The 16,261-nt window shown below is 37.5% G+C and overlaps 1 protein-coding gene across 2 annotated transcripts; it reads right to left on the reverse strand.

The window, feature by feature from the left end:
• Positions 1 to 2,775: 2,775 nt before the first annotated feature.
• Positions 2,776 to 14,612, reverse strand: ZNF639 (zinc finger protein 639). 2 transcript variants are annotated; one of them, XM_042956458.1, is made up of 6 exons: positions 14,376 to 14,612; positions 11,111 to 11,184; positions 10,357 to 10,425; positions 9,246 to 9,356; positions 6,850 to 6,984; positions 2,776 to 6,717 (listed from the first exon to the last, which is right to left on the reverse strand). In XM_042956458.1, exons 3-6 carry the CDS (start codon positions 10,412 to 10,414, stop codon positions 5,564 to 5,566), a joined length of 1,458 nt encoding a protein of 485 aa, XP_042812392.1. In that variant the 5' UTR covers positions 10,415 to 10,425; positions 11,111 to 11,184; positions 14,376 to 14,612; the 3' UTR covers positions 2,776 to 5,563. The 2 variants fall into 2 exon arrangements, with proteins under 2 accessions (XP_042812392.1, XP_042812391.1); XM_042956457.1 differs by having other exon boundaries at positions 14,177 to 14,612.
• Between the last annotated feature and the right edge of the window lie 1,649 nt (positions 14,613 to 16,261).

Below are 16,261 nucleotides of genomic sequence, written 5' to 3' on the forward strand. Positions count from 1 at the left end.
GAGAGAATGAGTTAGGGAGGGTCAGAAAGAGGGAGATACAGAATCTGAAGCAGGCTCCAGGCTCTGAGCTGTCAGCACAGAGCCTGACATGGGGCTTGAACTCATGAACTATGAGATCATGACCTGAGCTGAAGTTGGGAGGCTTAACCAACTGAGCCACCCAAGTGCCCCCCAAATAGGGCACATTTTATTTTTCTAAAGAAAATTTTTTGAAGTGTAGTGGGGAATTAGAAGTTTTGTTTATTCTAGCTTAAAAAACATTTGACTAATGGTATTAGAGAACCATTTTTCTAAGCTATAAACAAGAAGCTTAGATCAGGATTTTGTGTTCTCAAATTTTAGTCTTTCATGTATCACCTACACTCCTTTTTCCATGCCCATGTATCATTATTATTTACTTCATATTTTTCTTCAAATCAATTTGTTTTTTTCTTAAAAAATCAGTTTTGTCCTAAGTAAAAATATTAATAATCAGATTTGATGTGATAGTTAACATATAATTTACAACCATGAAAATAAAACTTATACCACATACAATTATGTTTATATGTTGTGCACTTTGAGTTTGGATTAGATGACCTCTGAGGTCCCTCCCAGATAGACTAACATTCTGTCATTCTAGGTTAGTTCCTCTACCTGAGCATTTTAATTATTCAGTAAAGAAAACTGATCAGTGCCATAAGGAACTTAACTATAATCTTGTAACCATAAAGAAGTATTTACTAAGATCTGTGCCATGATATTCTGCTTCATAAAATCCAAGATAGATATGCTGAAATTTATAAATTCAGTACAGCCAAACAGCTGTTAGATTGGAACATATAAAATATTTAGAGGGTATAGAAAAAAGTGATGTGGTATATGGTATGAAGGAAGTAACTTATTTTAAGTTAGGAGAATAGAAGAATTAAAGAAAACAAATTTACTCTCACCTTGTTCATTGGGAAAACTTTACTCTTTTAGACCTTCTGGAGACTCAAATGGAGGTGTGTAAGAGTTGCAAAGATGAGGGTAATTAACCATAGATTTTGTCTGAGGAATATGTTTCAGAAACAGGAATAAGGCCATAAAAAGAAGAGGCAACCCTAATAAAACGAACAGGGTAGACAGAAGAGAATTTAATGTTCTCAAACTTCAGCCAATCAAAATTCAGAACAGGATGGTGAATGGCCTTTAAATAGAGAATTAAAGAAGAAAAAATTACCCACCAGAAATTACATTTGATGGGTATGATTCCAATTCTTGGTCTCAGGTTACTCTGAAAAAGAAGGGCAACAAAAGTGTCAATTGTTTCAACTATAATGTTTTTTGGTAGTGGACACTATCTGGGTAAGATTAAAAACTAGAAAACTTTTTTCATTCAAAACCTACTTTTTATTAAAAATTTCAGGGCATAAGTCATTCAGCTCAATATTTTCAGCAAGAGAAAGCCTATCCAAGTTATATTCATTTGCTTTTTTAAAACCAAAAATAAGTAACAATTTTAAAGGTTTTGGTAACAAAAATTCTTTTAAAAAACTGTGTAAATAGTGGTGCCTGGGTGGCTCAGTCGGTTAATCATCTCACTCTTGATCTCAGCTTAGATCTTGATCTCTTGAGTTCAAGCCCCGTGTTGGAGCATGGAGCCTACTTAAAAAACAAAAACTGTCTAAAAAATCATCCTTCTTTACCTGTGGGAATAATACTAGTAGATAATATAATATTCCTATGTAGCAAAGTGAGAAAATTGCTTCTTTTTAGAATGAAAAAATTACTCTTCACAAATGTGATTTATTTTGGGTTTGAGTAGTTACCTGTTTAACACTAAGATTATTAAGGAGAATGAACTTAAGGAAGTATGGTAACTGATGCTTTAAAATGCAAAGTCTTCATCCAGGAAAATTATTTTTCCATCACTTGTATGGAAGTAGGCTTCAAACAACTGTTACTCTTAAAATTTTTAGTTTTTAAATTTACAAATTGAACATATCACTTCATATAAATGTGAATTACATATAACTTTTAGTGTTGTTTTTTGTTTTTTTTTTTTTTTGAGAGAGCACAAGTGAGCAAGGGGCCAAGGGGAGCAGAGAGAGAGAGAGAGAGAGAGAGAGAGAGGTGGGACTTACCTGAAACGGGGCTCATGCTCACCCCATGTGTGTCTCAAACTCATGAACCCGGACATCATGACTTGAGTTGAAGTCAGATGCTTAATGACTGAGCCATCCAGGCACCTGACAACTTTAAGCTTTGTGAATTTATATTATACAATACAAATGTACACATTCTTCTTAGAGTTGAATGTTGTCTTAAAAGATTAATTTATGGAAAGTTAAACCAATATAAGGAGTATATGTAAATCCATAACCTAAGTACCATGTCTAAAAATTCTTGTAAATACTCTATCTTTGGTCATCAGAACTGAAAGTTACAGGTAAAGAAATATATATCCCCAAATTTCATTTTAATTTATAGGAATGAGACTGTGCTAATTGTAGGGTAAACCTGACCAACCAAATTTGCTTCTCCACTGGGATTAACATTTGGCCTTAACTACTTGTTTTCACTTAAATTCTTAATGAATATTGATATTTGGTAAGCCAATCTACTTTCCGAATGTGGCCATTTGATTTTTTATTTATTTTTAAGGCTTTTTTTTTTTTTTTGAGAGAGAGAGTGAACATGAGTGGGGGAGAAACAGAGAGAGGGAGCGGGGAAGGGGAGACAATCCCAAGCAGGCTCCATGCTCAGCCCAACACGAGGCTTGAACTCACAAACTCATGACCTGAGCCGAAATCAAGAGTTGGACGCTTAACTGACTGATCCACTCAGGCACCCCATGGCCATTTGATTTTTATTAGCTTTTTCAAATTATAGCTTGTAGTGCTTTTAGACATAAAAATTCTACTAAAAAACTAATCATAGTAGTTTGGGAAATATATTAAACTTCTTGCAAAAGGTAGTTATACTGACAAAAACAAGCAAAGTAAGGTTAATGGTAAAGTGCCAGGAATTAAGTAATACAGTGCTTTGCAAATCAGATTTAAAAATTAGGGACAGTGTTAGTCTACTGGAAAAAAAAAAAAAACCAAAAAATAAAAACTTGTATATATTACACCTGCCAACAACTCAGCAATCACCTAACAGGCTATAGGCCCTGTGAAATGGAGAAACTGGTTAATACGTGATGACACGTATTCAGGAAACCGAAGACAGGTGATTTTAAATGGTAAAACTGGCAAATTTGCAGGCAGGAAGAGAGGCTTTTGAGTAGTGCACAATCACTTCCAAATTTTGGAGTACAGGGGAAATTTGGAATTTCATAAGTAATAACTAATAGTAACGTGAGGACAAGAAAAAAAAAAAAAACAAGAAAAAAAATGGCCCAACACTACTGCCAAGAATTCTTGATGCCAAGAATTCTATTGTAGTGCTAATAAACATCACTATCAGTTATGTATTCTTAGACTTGAAATGTGGTTCAAGTCACAAAAGAGGTCAGTGGAATTGTTTCTGAGGAGAAAAAACCCAGAGTAATGAGAAAAATTTCTTTTTAAGTAGGGTTGTTTTTACAAAGAAGTTTTTTAAGCTAGAAATATAGACCAGCTATCCAAGCAATTGGTGGTGTCATCAACTTATCTGAAAGCTGAGTCAAAGTAAAAAGTTTTTATTGGACAAACTGTCAGTGAGATGTGGCCTTAAGCTGCAGATTCATCAAAAAGTACAAAATTATATATGGTTCTAAAACTTGGATTAATATTTCCTGAGGTTTCCTTACAATCACTTTGATTACTAATGTGATCAAATGTAAAGCAGTAAAATACAGAACTGAGGAAAAAAAAAACAAAAACAATCCACCAAGGCATTACTTATTTAAAGTTTGTTGCCTGAAAATAAAATTCCTGAAGCTGGATGTATATCAAAAAAGCATAAAAACAGAATTACCAAGAAGGTAGCCGAGTGGCTAAGTTAAGTAGTCATGGAAAACACGCCAAGGACAAACCTTAGATCTTAATGTAACATGGTGTAATGGAAACAACACTAGACTAGAAGCCAAATAACTTGGATTCCACTCCTGTCTGCTACAACTGATGTTGTGACCTTGGCCTATTTCTACAATAGAAAACTGGAGGGTTTACACCAAATGGTTTCTAAGATTCCCTGCCTGTTTAAACCACTATGATTTTAAGTCTTCTAAGAAACATTTCTATCAGGTAACCCTACCTGGAATGTTCCAATCAGATGAGTTTCTAGGAATATAACTATACAATATATGACAATTGTAGAGATAAAAATGGTTTTTGAAAAACTTGTTGCTGCCACCATTCTCAAAATAGGGTACATTTCCATGGTTCTTGTAGTGGGAGAACCATATGTTGTAAATTGGTCTCTTCAACTATATCAGTATTCCTGAACAAGAATATTGTTAGCAGCAGTGTTTATTGGAGTCCAATGATAGACAAAATTCTATTTTTGTGATACTGCTATTTAAGAAGCTGCTATTGAATTGTAGTTATGTCTCTTCCTCCCATCCTCCAATTCATATGTTGAAGTCCTGAGCCCCAGTACCTCAAAATATGAGCTTATTTGGGGATAAGGTCTTTACTAGGTTAAAATAAGATCATTAGCGTTAGCACTAATCCAGTTATGACTGGTGACCTTATAAAAGGGGAAATTTGGGAGACAGACTTGTACACAAAGAGAACAGCACGTGAATAAAGACCGCCATCTACAAGCCAAGAAGAAAGGCCAGGAACACCTTATCTCTCAGATCTTCGTAGTTCTATGTTAACACTACAGTGTTAACATACCCACTATAGTGGGTTTTCTCAGTCAATAAATGATTTGACATTGGAAGTTTGGGCTGACTTTGCTGTTGCATAACTTAAAATAAATTGTGAACAGGTTGTGAGTTATAAAATGTTACTTTTTATTGTCAATGCCCTTACCAGTTCCTCCTCACTCCTATCTTAAATTATTTAACTCATGGATAGCGGTTGAAACAGAATAAAATAAAGACTGCCAACAAAACTGGATCTTAGCTTCCTATTGTAACTTTTGCCTCCTAGTGTTATTAAAAGAATTACACAGATGGAGAGTCTACTGACAGCCTTGAGGATAATTCCTGATGGGGCATGAAAGAGGGAGAGTCTGGGTTCTTATTAATGGGAGTATCAGTGGACTTAATTGTATGTTACATTGCATTTTAATGACTTTATATATAAAAAACTGAGCTTGTCTTGAGTTTAAAAAAGTTAATAGCACTCATGGTTACAGAAGAAAAACTGTGGTCTAGTTTCTTTAGTATATCTCTTTCTCATCAATTCATGAAATCAGAGCGTATGTAAGAAACAAGACACCAATAGTGGTTAAAACTATGAACTACCTGCATTGAAAATACCACATTTAGGATACCATTATAAATGTAATGAAAAATGTAGCAATGCTAAGAAAATGGGACAATTAAAAAAAATCTTACTTGTTAAAGACGATTCTCATAAGTTGCTTAAAATCATCTATTTTAACATCTCCAAAAGTCAAATTTATTATTTTACATTAATATTATGGCAGTTAAAGAAAATAATCAAGTTGTCTCATGGACTGGAAGGTGACTTATTAATTCCCTCTCATTTCCAAACCTCATCAAGCAGTCACTACATTTATGAGGTAAGTCAGCTGCATGCTTAAAATCTAGATGAATTTTAAGATCTTCAATTTGTCCTGTTGAATATTCACAGTATTGACATAAATAAATCCCTTCAGATAAATGTGAATTTAAATGTTTGCAATATTCTAGCATACTTGAAAAGCCTTTCCCACAGTCATCACAAACATGAGGAAAAATTTTAGTATGTTCGATAGCAACATGCCTGTTAACATTTGTATGAAGTCTACTCCGAAAACCACATACTTGACATACAAAGAAGTTTTTACATTTGTCAAAGGTAATTTTGCTTAAGAGGCTATACTGTCCATGTTCTCCATTGTTATACTTATCACTTAACTCAATTAATTTACATGCATGTTCATTTACCACGTGGCTATGCAAGTCTTCTGGATCATTTGTTTCATGTTCACAAAACTGACACAAGTACTGTTCATCACAGCTGTGCTCCTGGAAATGTAGGTAGAGTTCACTGCTTGAGGAGAACTGTACATCACACTGCTCACACCAATAAAGGTGGTCACTAAAATGGGTGTCTGCAATGTGCTGGCTGAGGTTCTCAAAAATCACTGTTTTATAATCACAGTATTTACAAATGTAGGGATCCTCTTCATGCAGTTTGGCGTGCTCGATCAGAAGCACGTTGGTAGAGAAACTTTCCTTGCATACTCGACATACATTTGAATCAGTACGCTTATGCTTCAGGATCATATGCTGCTTTAAGTCAGAAAAATATTTGCTGTTGAACTCACAAAGTTCACATTTATAGAGGCCACTGCTATTAGCTCTCAGTAAAGGCCACTTCTGCTGGGCAGTCACATTCAAAGCTTGGCTCTTGTCAAGAATTTTGCAAAGTTTAGATGGTGGCTCCTCATCAGTTTGGTCTTGGAGACTCTCAGAGGAATTGTTTTCTGTTTCTATATCATAATCTTCAGAAATTGCATGCACTTCTGCAGCAATTGGAACATCTTCAGCGGTGTGAACTTCTATAGGACTCTCTTCTTGTGTTTGTTGGTTGACTGATTCAGGTGAGTCACACTCTTCATCACAAATTTCAATATCAGCAGATTTTTCTGAAAAAATGTAATAAGTCTATTATTATCATTAAATAAGACCTATTAAATAAATAATTGGTACAAAATTTATTTTACACATTTTATTAATGTATATAAAATAAATAAATGCTATTAACTAGTTTCCCTAACCTGTAGAAAAGGCAGTGTGGTCTAGAATTCTAAGTACAGGACTGGGAACCAGGTAGTTCTGATTTCTATTTCTGGCCTTGATCCCATCTGTAAATTTTGGCAAGTCATTTGATGTCTCTGTATCAGAATCATCATCTGTAGAAAGAGATTTGGAAAAATACTTATTATTTATACCAAAGTATTAAATATTAATTATTACTAAAGCACTAAGCGTTTTCAATATAATTTTGAATTCTGATAGGAACTAAAGGACTTAGATTTAGCCAGGAAAAGAGATGTTATCCATATACCACAGATACCCAAAAAATCTGTCCAATCAAGCAACTGCTTTTGCTTCCATGTGCCCCATTTGTACTACAATCTACTTTTTAAAGTTACTCAGGAATTTTAAGTTTAAATTTCTGACTTTGAATAAACCTTTATTCCCTTAGCCCAGCCCCAATGTTTTAAAGTTAGCATGGGGAAACTGAAATACAGGTCAATAGAAAACGCTGGGCTTCAACATCATGTCAGTGTTGTTTTTAATAGACTTTAAATTTTTAGAAGTTCTCAGAAAAAAATTTGAGAAGATTGTACACAGAATTCCCATATAACCTGAATCCAGTTTCTCTATTCTCTTACAAAAAGATGGTACATTTGTTCCAATTAATAACCAATACTGATAAGATGGTATTAACTAAAGTCCATACTTATCCAGATTTCCTTAGTTTTTACCTAATGTCCTTTTTCTGTTCCAAGATCCTAAGATTCCACATTACATTCAGTTGTCATCTCTCTCTAGGCCTCTGTTAGCTGTGGCAGTTTCTCAGACTTTCCTTGTTTTTGATGATCATGACAGTTTTGAGGAGTACAAGTCAGGTATTTTGTAGGATGTCCCATTAATGAAATGTTGTTTTTTTCATGATTAGACTGGGATTATGGGTTACTGGAGGTAGACCAGAGAGGCAAACTACCATTTTTACCACATCATATAAAGGGTACACACTATTAACATGATTTATTACTATAGACTGATTACCTGGTTGAAGTAGTATTTAGCAGGTTTCTCTGCTGTAAAGTCACTCTTCTACTTTGGAAGGAAGTCCCTGCTTGCAGTCCTTACTTAAGGAGTGGGAAGTCATGCTCCACCTCCTTGAGGGAGGAGTGTTCATATAAATAACTTGGAATTCTTCTGTATAGATTCCTTTCTTACATGAGGGTGCCTGGGTGGCTTGGTCGGTTGAGCATCCGACTCTTGATTTCAGCTCAGGTCATGAACTCATGGTTCCTGAGTTTGAGCCCTACATCAGGCTCTGTGCTGACAGTGCAGAGCCTGCTTGGGATTCTCTCCCCCTCCCCATGCATGCTCTCTTTCTCTTTTAAAATAAATAAATAAACTTAAAAAAAAATTTCTTATTTACTTAGTCATATCAGTATGAACTCATGTGTATTTATTTTATACTTTGGGTTATAATTCTTTTTTTTTTTTTCCTCTCTAATTGTTTCAGCTTTGGCTGCTGGGAGCTCTTTCAGTCAGCCCCTGTGTTCCTTTGACATACCTGTATTGTGTGTGTATGTATGTGTTTTGAGTACCTCCTTATTTTCTGGCACTACAAAACGCTCCAGTCTCATATATTTCCTGCTTCAGAACTAGAATCAGCCATTTCTCTAAGTACCAGTTCTTTTTACTGGAGAATGGTTTTAGAAACCAAAATCTGGGCACTGGTGTGCTCACTCCTACTGGGGTGTCATTTCTTTTAGGCCCTCTCGGCTAACAGACCAAAAATGTGTGTACACTGCCAGATATACAGAGACATATCTATAAATATCTTTGTATGTAACCATCTATGTCTCTATTAAGCCAAACAGGAGTTCACACAGATGTCTCCAACGCCTCATGTTTTTTAAAAATTTATGTTTCTGTGTCTATGAGAGGAGTTCAAGGAAATTGGCAGTTTTGATGGTTGCAAAGAAAAGAACAAATGCAAGTTGTTATCATTTACCCAACGCTCTAGAAAAGCCTCAATAGAAGATGCAACATTGAAAAACACTAAATCATTCACCCTGTTTCTTCCTTCCATTAGCCCTCTAGACTACAGCTAAGTGGAAGAACTGTACGTAATACTATTCCTAACCTTTCTTCATAAATCCTCCCAACTCTGGATTGGTCTCACTTTGCCATCAACTCCTAGCCACCTAAAATGGACTTAGGAGAATGTGCTTTTTATTTATAGGTCTGAAATAACATTAAAAATAAAAAATTCACATACTTGTTTTCTTACAAAAAATTGTTTCCTTACATTTAAACAAATTTAAACACTTGCCCACTTAGAAATCATCATTTTCACCCACATTTTCAAAGAAATACAAATACATAAAAGCAACTTAAAGAATATTTCGGAAAATATTAGATATACCTTTGTTGTCAAAATATTTTAAGTCTGGTTGTCTCATAGAACAAACACTGTAACAATGATCAGAAAAAATTCCATTGAATCCATCTGCAATTCTGCTTATTCCAGAGGAATCTGAACATAAGAGCAAAATTTTACAAATTCCAGGTAAACATACATAGACTTAATGTCAGCCATCCCATTATCCAACATATTTTCATATTTGAAATTTTCATATTTGTAATAAAGTATTAACATTTCCCTTAATTCTGAAAGCTTCTACATTTCAGACCTGATACTGAACTGAGCTTTGAAAGAACCACAAATTACACAATTTACAATATAACACCTTGAAGCACACAAAAATAGACTTGCCTTATAGTGAGAATTCCACAAATTATAAATATGTGATAATGTATTAACTGCAAAAAACATTGAATTAACTACCAAGATCTGCCATATAGTGAAGGCAAAACCCAAGGCATAGGGGAAATGGTCTGAGGATCAGTTAGGGCTTCTGAAGAGTCATTTCAAGTCTTGTCTGGGATGAGCTGGCAAGCACTGAACTAGATTTAATTTCCTCAGATATGAAGAATGTGTAGCTTGGGTGGGTTAACAGGTATGCTAGAGACTGTCTCAAATACATGTGGTCACAAAGACTTCTCTTCTTAAGACCTCTCTTGCTACCAAGACAGCAGAGCCAACCTCAACCAAAAGATCTAAAATAACACAATCAAAATGGAAGTTCACATTTCTGAAAATAATGTACAGAATAAAACATTTTTTTCCGCAATCATGCAAAATATCTCCCACCAAGGTTAATGTTGTGCCTTAAGAACAAGTCTGGGAATCACACAGACAAATCTCAATTATGCTGTATAAGTATGCAACCTTGGGTATCTAATTTTAAGTATCTATCAACCATTAAATTGTATTAAATAATGTTTGTAAAGTTCCGATGTGTGCCTAGCACATGGTAGACAATGAACAATGTATGTTCAGAGAATTTAAAGTTTTCTCTTACCTGAAAATGGACCCAGATATTTAACTGTTATCTGATCCATTTATGAGAAAATGGGTAAGAATACAATTGTATGGGAATTAATCCATGGCCCAACTTTAAAAGTCTACTGACCTGAGTAACGAGAAGGGTGTAATGTCTTCCTTTTTCTTTTTTTAGGATATTCATTCATATCTTTTCAATCTGAAAATGGAAAAATTTAACAAAAGTATCAAAAATAAAGACTGTTAATATTTTATAAAAATTCCACCTAACCAAAGAATTTATTGGCAATAAGAAATGTGTGTGCCACTTGAAAATCTATTTCCTAAGAGAAATGTTAAATAATGCCTCCATTTGTATTTTGGATTTATTTTTCTGATCAAGTTTATAAGTAGGACACCAATATCTGCGTTGTTGTTTTTTTTTTTTCTCTTGGTGAGGTTGAGAAATCCATTTCAAATGTTCATGTAATTGTGAATACTGGACAATTACAATAAGCCGTACTCTTAGCTTTTATTTAAAAAAAATTGCTCTTATGGTACCATGTTAAGAATAAAACAAGTCCATTTCTTACAACTGAGAATATTTTGATACACTTTTCAATCTAAAGGTGGATATAATGCCTTCAAAAAATATTGTCACAAATCTTTATCTCCTGACTTTCAAAAAATATACTCATCACATAGAAGCTCAGAATACAATTTTCAAGAAAAAATCCTTTTCTTACTTGTAAGGTCACATTCAACACTCTACTGAGAACAAAACAGGTAGCAATCATTTAATGATTAATCATTTACTCAAACAATTAATCAAATCATCATTAAGTGATTGAATTTCCACAGACTGTTATAAAATTGACTAATTGGTTTTGCCACATTCCACTTACTTGGTATAATTCTTAATACTGTGGTGAGGAGAAATGAATTACAGGGAAGTTTTCACAGATGGTAAAAAAATAGCCTGTAGCAAAATACACAACAGAAGTCATATAAGCAAAAATGTAGTTCACTTCTGAGACTCAAGAATACAATGGCACCAGGTCTTTAATTAACTGGAAAATTATATGGAAATAATTCAAGTATAAATAAGCTTTTGGATATACTGTATAAACACTAAAAATTGATAAATATATATGTGTCATATTTCTCTGAAATAAACTTACCTTCTAAAGCTATAGCTATATTTTAACACCAAAACAGGAATATAAATCAGCCTACTTTATTCAGCCATAATGAAAGCAAATAGAATGAAAGCAAACCAAATCAGACTTCAAACTGTTTAAGTCCTTATAGATTATCCAACAATATAAGAACAATGACCACTTACTGAGCACCAATCACGTAACAGGTTGTGCACCTACTTTATCTTATTTAATCCTATAACATGATAAATGTACAACAGTCTCTCAAAATTATTTACCCCTTGTTATTGATGAGGAAACTGAAGCATAGTAAGATTAAATAAAGACAATCTTAATAACTGGTAGAGTTGGAATTTGAATAAAGATCAAATTTTAAAGCACATGCTTTGAAAACAAATAGGGAAATAAAGAGATCACCCCAATTCAAGTAACAGATTAGTGTCAGAATCAGAACTACCTCTTCCATTTCAGGTTAGTGTTCCTTCACTGTAGAAATGGGCAAGTAAGGAATGTCAGAAAAAGATATTGAAGTTTTCTCCGCCAGCTTTACATGCTGCTTTTCTTACCATCAAAGCAATATATATAGCAGGTAGAACTTGGTACCATTAGTGAGACCATCTCATTTCTAATGATAAGTGTACATACTGTCTGCTGCTTCACTAGGTTCTGGGTGTATTAATTAGCACTACAGGTGATGTGATAACACAGTATTAAGACAGTGCTTTTTAGTTTACTGAACATTTCTCTATCTTATTTTACTGATGAGGAAACAGATTCAGGGAAAGTCAAGTCATCTAAGTTGCAGAACCAGAGATGAAAAAGCATGCCTTCTGAGTTCTGAACTAACTCTGTGTAAGTAATTTTCATTGCTAATCACTATCACCAGTAAGTTACATCTTGGTTCCAGTTCTTACTTAGCCACCAACGGGAGGAAGGGAAGGAAATCACCCAAAGAAACAGACAACAGTGAGATTTATAGAAATATCTATTATATCTATCTATCTATCTATCTATCTGTCTATCTATCTATCTATCTATCATGCCTCACCTACCACAAACAGCATTCCTTGAACCCTTCCCAGTCAAGTGCCTTAAAAAATCAAAAATTTCCCATTATGTAATAAACTAAAATTTCAAGACTTATTCCTAATACCTCTTCTGTATGCTTCTAAAATTTAAAAAGCCCAGAGCATCACACTTCATGTTTTAAATGCTCTAAAACTGTCAGCCAAACATTACAGTATCTTCTTGCAATTTCAGAATACACTTCAAATTCTTTCCAACCAGAAGAATGAAAAAGTAAGGAAAGGAAACCAAGCATGGCATTAAAATTGATGTTGCAAGCTGGCATGGATTCAGGTGAGAGGAATAGGATCAGCTTGATCAGGAAAGGTCTGACTCCTACTCAGGGCTGAACAATATCCAAACATTTATCAGACCCCCCGCTTTGGCAGGATGCTAAGATGCCTACTCAAGACCAAAAATGCTATCCATCCTTCATTTCAGCAAATATTCTTATGGACTTTTTGTATACATAACTACCCTGATGAAGAAGTTTGGCTTTTTACTCAGAGATGTCACATAAACATTTGCTCACTAGCCTTCCTCTCATGGGTAAGATTCTGAATCACATGCAACTTATCATTCACTCCCTCTTCCCCACTGAAACTGCACATGTAATACATGTCACTGCAGAAAAATTAAGAAAAGGTTTAGAAACCAAGTTAATTAAATCACCTAGAATCTATTCACCCAGAAAAACCATTAGCATTTTGGGGTATAGACATCTAGGCATTTCCCTATGTTGAGGTATATATATATACCTTAACATTTTACATTTTTGTAAAAATGTATATGTTTCATGTTTGACACATGAAACAATTTTTTTTAAAAGCAACTTACAAAATACATATCAGCCTCTTTCCACCTGTCATTTTTTTTCAATAAGAATGTACAAAACACCACATTAACAGGCAGTTAGTACTTGTATCAAAAAGATCAACATTTTAAGGCCTTTCACTCAGTGTAAATATTCTCTAGCAGATACAGAAATAAGGCAAGTATTTACAATCAAAAGCTCTATTTTTACAACAGCATTTTAACAGCAAGTTCTTTTCTAGCCTCATTTCAAAATAAGTATATACGCTCCAGATGTTAAAAGAATTGAAACATAAAAATGTTTCGGGAGAGTCTTTGAACTAGAACCAACTGTGTGCCCAACTTGAGTGTCTTCCCTGAAATACAAATTTTTATCTTTGTAAAGAGATAAACTGCTTCAAATTACTTGCGTCCCAGGTTATGCTGAAAAAGAAAACCAAAGGGGTGTATAAGCACCCTAACGAGGGGCCGAGGCCACCGCCCTGAGACTGGAGCGCCAGAACCAACGCCTGCTTTCTGCGGCTGTGGCTCGGGGCGAACAAGGGATGCGCCGCCAGAGGGTCTCGAAGCCGCCCCGCACGACCGGGGGCGGGAGCCCAGCCGCCGTAGGACACGACTGTCGGAGGGGCCGCGCAGGAGCCTCCGGGACCCAGCCGCCTCCACGCCCGTGCCACGCGCCAGGCCCACAGGGGCCGGGTGACCAGCGGGGACTCCCAAACCCCGGCCCCAAAGGCGCCATAAGGAAAAGAGCGGCAGGGGGCCTAGGCGTCCTCCCCGGGAGGGGGAACTGCCTTCGGGATGGGGGAGGGGCCGGCATCCCGCCATAAAACGGAGGCAGGGTTCCAGTTTAAAAGACGCCGTCCGGTCTTCCATGTCCTCTCGCGTGGGAGGCTGCGCCCGCACACCGCCGGCCCGCTCTTCCCTCACACTCACCGGGACCCCAGGGCCTGTCCGGCCAGCCCAGGCGCAGCTCCGAGGCGGCGGCGGCCAAGGCGCCCGAGCGCGGGAGGAGGGGCCGCGCCACTGTGGCCCTCGCGCTCCCGGGCGCTCCTGCGGGGCAGCCCCTCTCCCTCCCGCGCGCCTCACGCCCTGCCCGCCAGGCCCTAGGCCCAGGCTTGGCTGCCGCACTCACCGCCTCGCTCCGCGCCTGCGCCGCGCACCTCAGGGGCCCGCCGACTAGGCGGGGAGGTGACTAGGTGAGAGTGAGAGGGGGGAGGGCGGGGGGGGGGGGAATCGGGCTGCGAGGCCACGCCGCACTCCAGACTTGGGAGGGACCACCGGCCTTTAGCCCCGGGGGTGGCCCATCGGCCCGCGCCCCCTGCTGGCACCTCTGCGCCGCCGCAGGCTTCTTCCGGACGGGGTACCGCCCCTCCCATGCGGAGCGGGTGATTCCACTCCCTAGAATTGCTCCCGACGAGGCCACCAAGGGGACTCCCCCCCCCCCGCCCCGGGCGGGCTTTCAGCCCTTTCTCCCGCCCCTAGAGAAGTGGGAGAAGCGCTGCGTGCCAGCGGCCCCTTTCCCACCCGGCTCCTCCAGGGGGCGTGCTAGAGTGGTCTGGGACGGGTTAGGCGTGGCAAATGGCATTTCAACCCCCAGAGTGGCAGATGCTTGCTGCGTATGTAAAGGGAGACGGCAGAGTCACGGTTTTACCGAGGCCCCTTCAAAGAACTACGCAGGGCTGTGATGCTGTTTACCAGGGCAAGAAGGTGAAAATCTTGAAGATCGATGAGTCGTTACTAGGCTTCAGTGGGAAGCCTTGATTTAAGAAATCCCGGTGGAATGAATGTGAAATAATGGGGGATTGGATTTGATTATTTAATTCTTTTTCTGATTGTGAGCTTCTAGGAGCAGATGTAGAGAGGATTAAATTGAACAAGCATAAGTAAATTTGTGAACACGGTTTCATAAATGATCTCTGTACAAGTGTGGTCATATGTTTAATTTTTAATAGTAAATTGAAGTTGTCAGTCCCAATTTACAAATTAGAAAAGCAAAGGACTAGACACTAGATTTTATTCATTTTTGTAACCTCAGCACCCGGGTTACAATAATTGTTAAGTAGATGAATGAGGCCCATGTGGATTATCACATGCTCAAGGTCACTCGGATAGTTAGGGCCGCAATCTGTGTCTTTTCATCCATGGCCATTGTGCTTTTTCTGATTACCACATGCTACCCAACCAAACGCTGGAGAGTAATAATCACAGACCTTACTCCGATCCCTCCAGCTGTATCCCAGAAGATAAAGCCTGATTTTAAAGAGACAGTTTGTGAGGCTCAATTTTTATGACCTCAACTTTTAAGTGTATACTCAGCCCAAATAAGTGAATGTTTACGAATGCAGCCGTGGCCTGAATAAAGTAAGAAGAGATTTAGTGGTATCTTTTAATCCTAGTATAGTTAGTACCTGCCACCGAATAGGGAATGGACACGTTTGTTGAATTTATGAAGAACAGTATGCCTCTTTCTCTCCTCTGGCTGGGCTGTTTCCGGATGTGACACAGTGGAAGCCACAAGGGGGTGGTATGGGACCATTTTAAGTTACTGTTTTGCTCTCGCTTAGCCTTGTGCCAAACGAAATCATTACATTTTAGGCTGAAGTTTTATTTCAAAACATTTTGCAGTAAGAGAAACCCCACCCCCACCCCCCCACTTCAGCGCATTACTTAAGCAAACAAACAAACCCACATGATTTTCCCTTAACCAGAGAAGTAAATAAGAGCATCACAATGTTTACATGTCCTTTAGCATAATCACAAGGCAGAGGCTACTTGATGTTCTTTGATTAGCTGGAGTATGTTTTCCAGTTTCATTTTTTGCCTCTCCCTTTTCCGCTCCTTCCTCTTAAAGGGAGGGTGGTGGCGGCAGGGATGAAACCCTCAGATCTCAAAAAAGTACCAAGTTGTAGAGTTTGCGATCTATAATTTTGACTAAAGGGCTATTGAATCATCCTTTCTTCCAACTTTTTAAAATCACATTTGTAGCACAGCTTAATTTTTTCCTGATTAGAAAAGGCA

Source organism: Panthera tigris, chromosome C2, assembly GCF_018350195.1.
Source record: "Panthera tigris isolate Pti1 chromosome C2, P.tigris_Pti1_mat1.1, whole genome shotgun sequence".
NCBI lineage: Eukaryota > Metazoa > Chordata > Mammalia > Carnivora > Felidae > Panthera > Panthera tigris.

Bases quoted from the DNA above. Each gene is read 5' to 3' on its own strand.
- ZNF639 (XM_042956458.1), bottom strand. From the start codon at position 10,414: ATGAATGAATATCCTAAAAAAAGAAAAAGGAAGACATTACACCCTTCT. The intron at 9,357-10,356 runs GTCAGTAGACTT...TCTTATGTTCAG, and splicing joins ACACCCTTCTCGTTACTCAG to ATTCCTCTGGAATAAGCAGA. The intron at 6,718-6,849 runs GTTAGGGAAACT...ACATTTTTTCAG, and splicing joins CCACACTGCCTTTTCTACAG to AAAAATCTGCTGATATTGAA.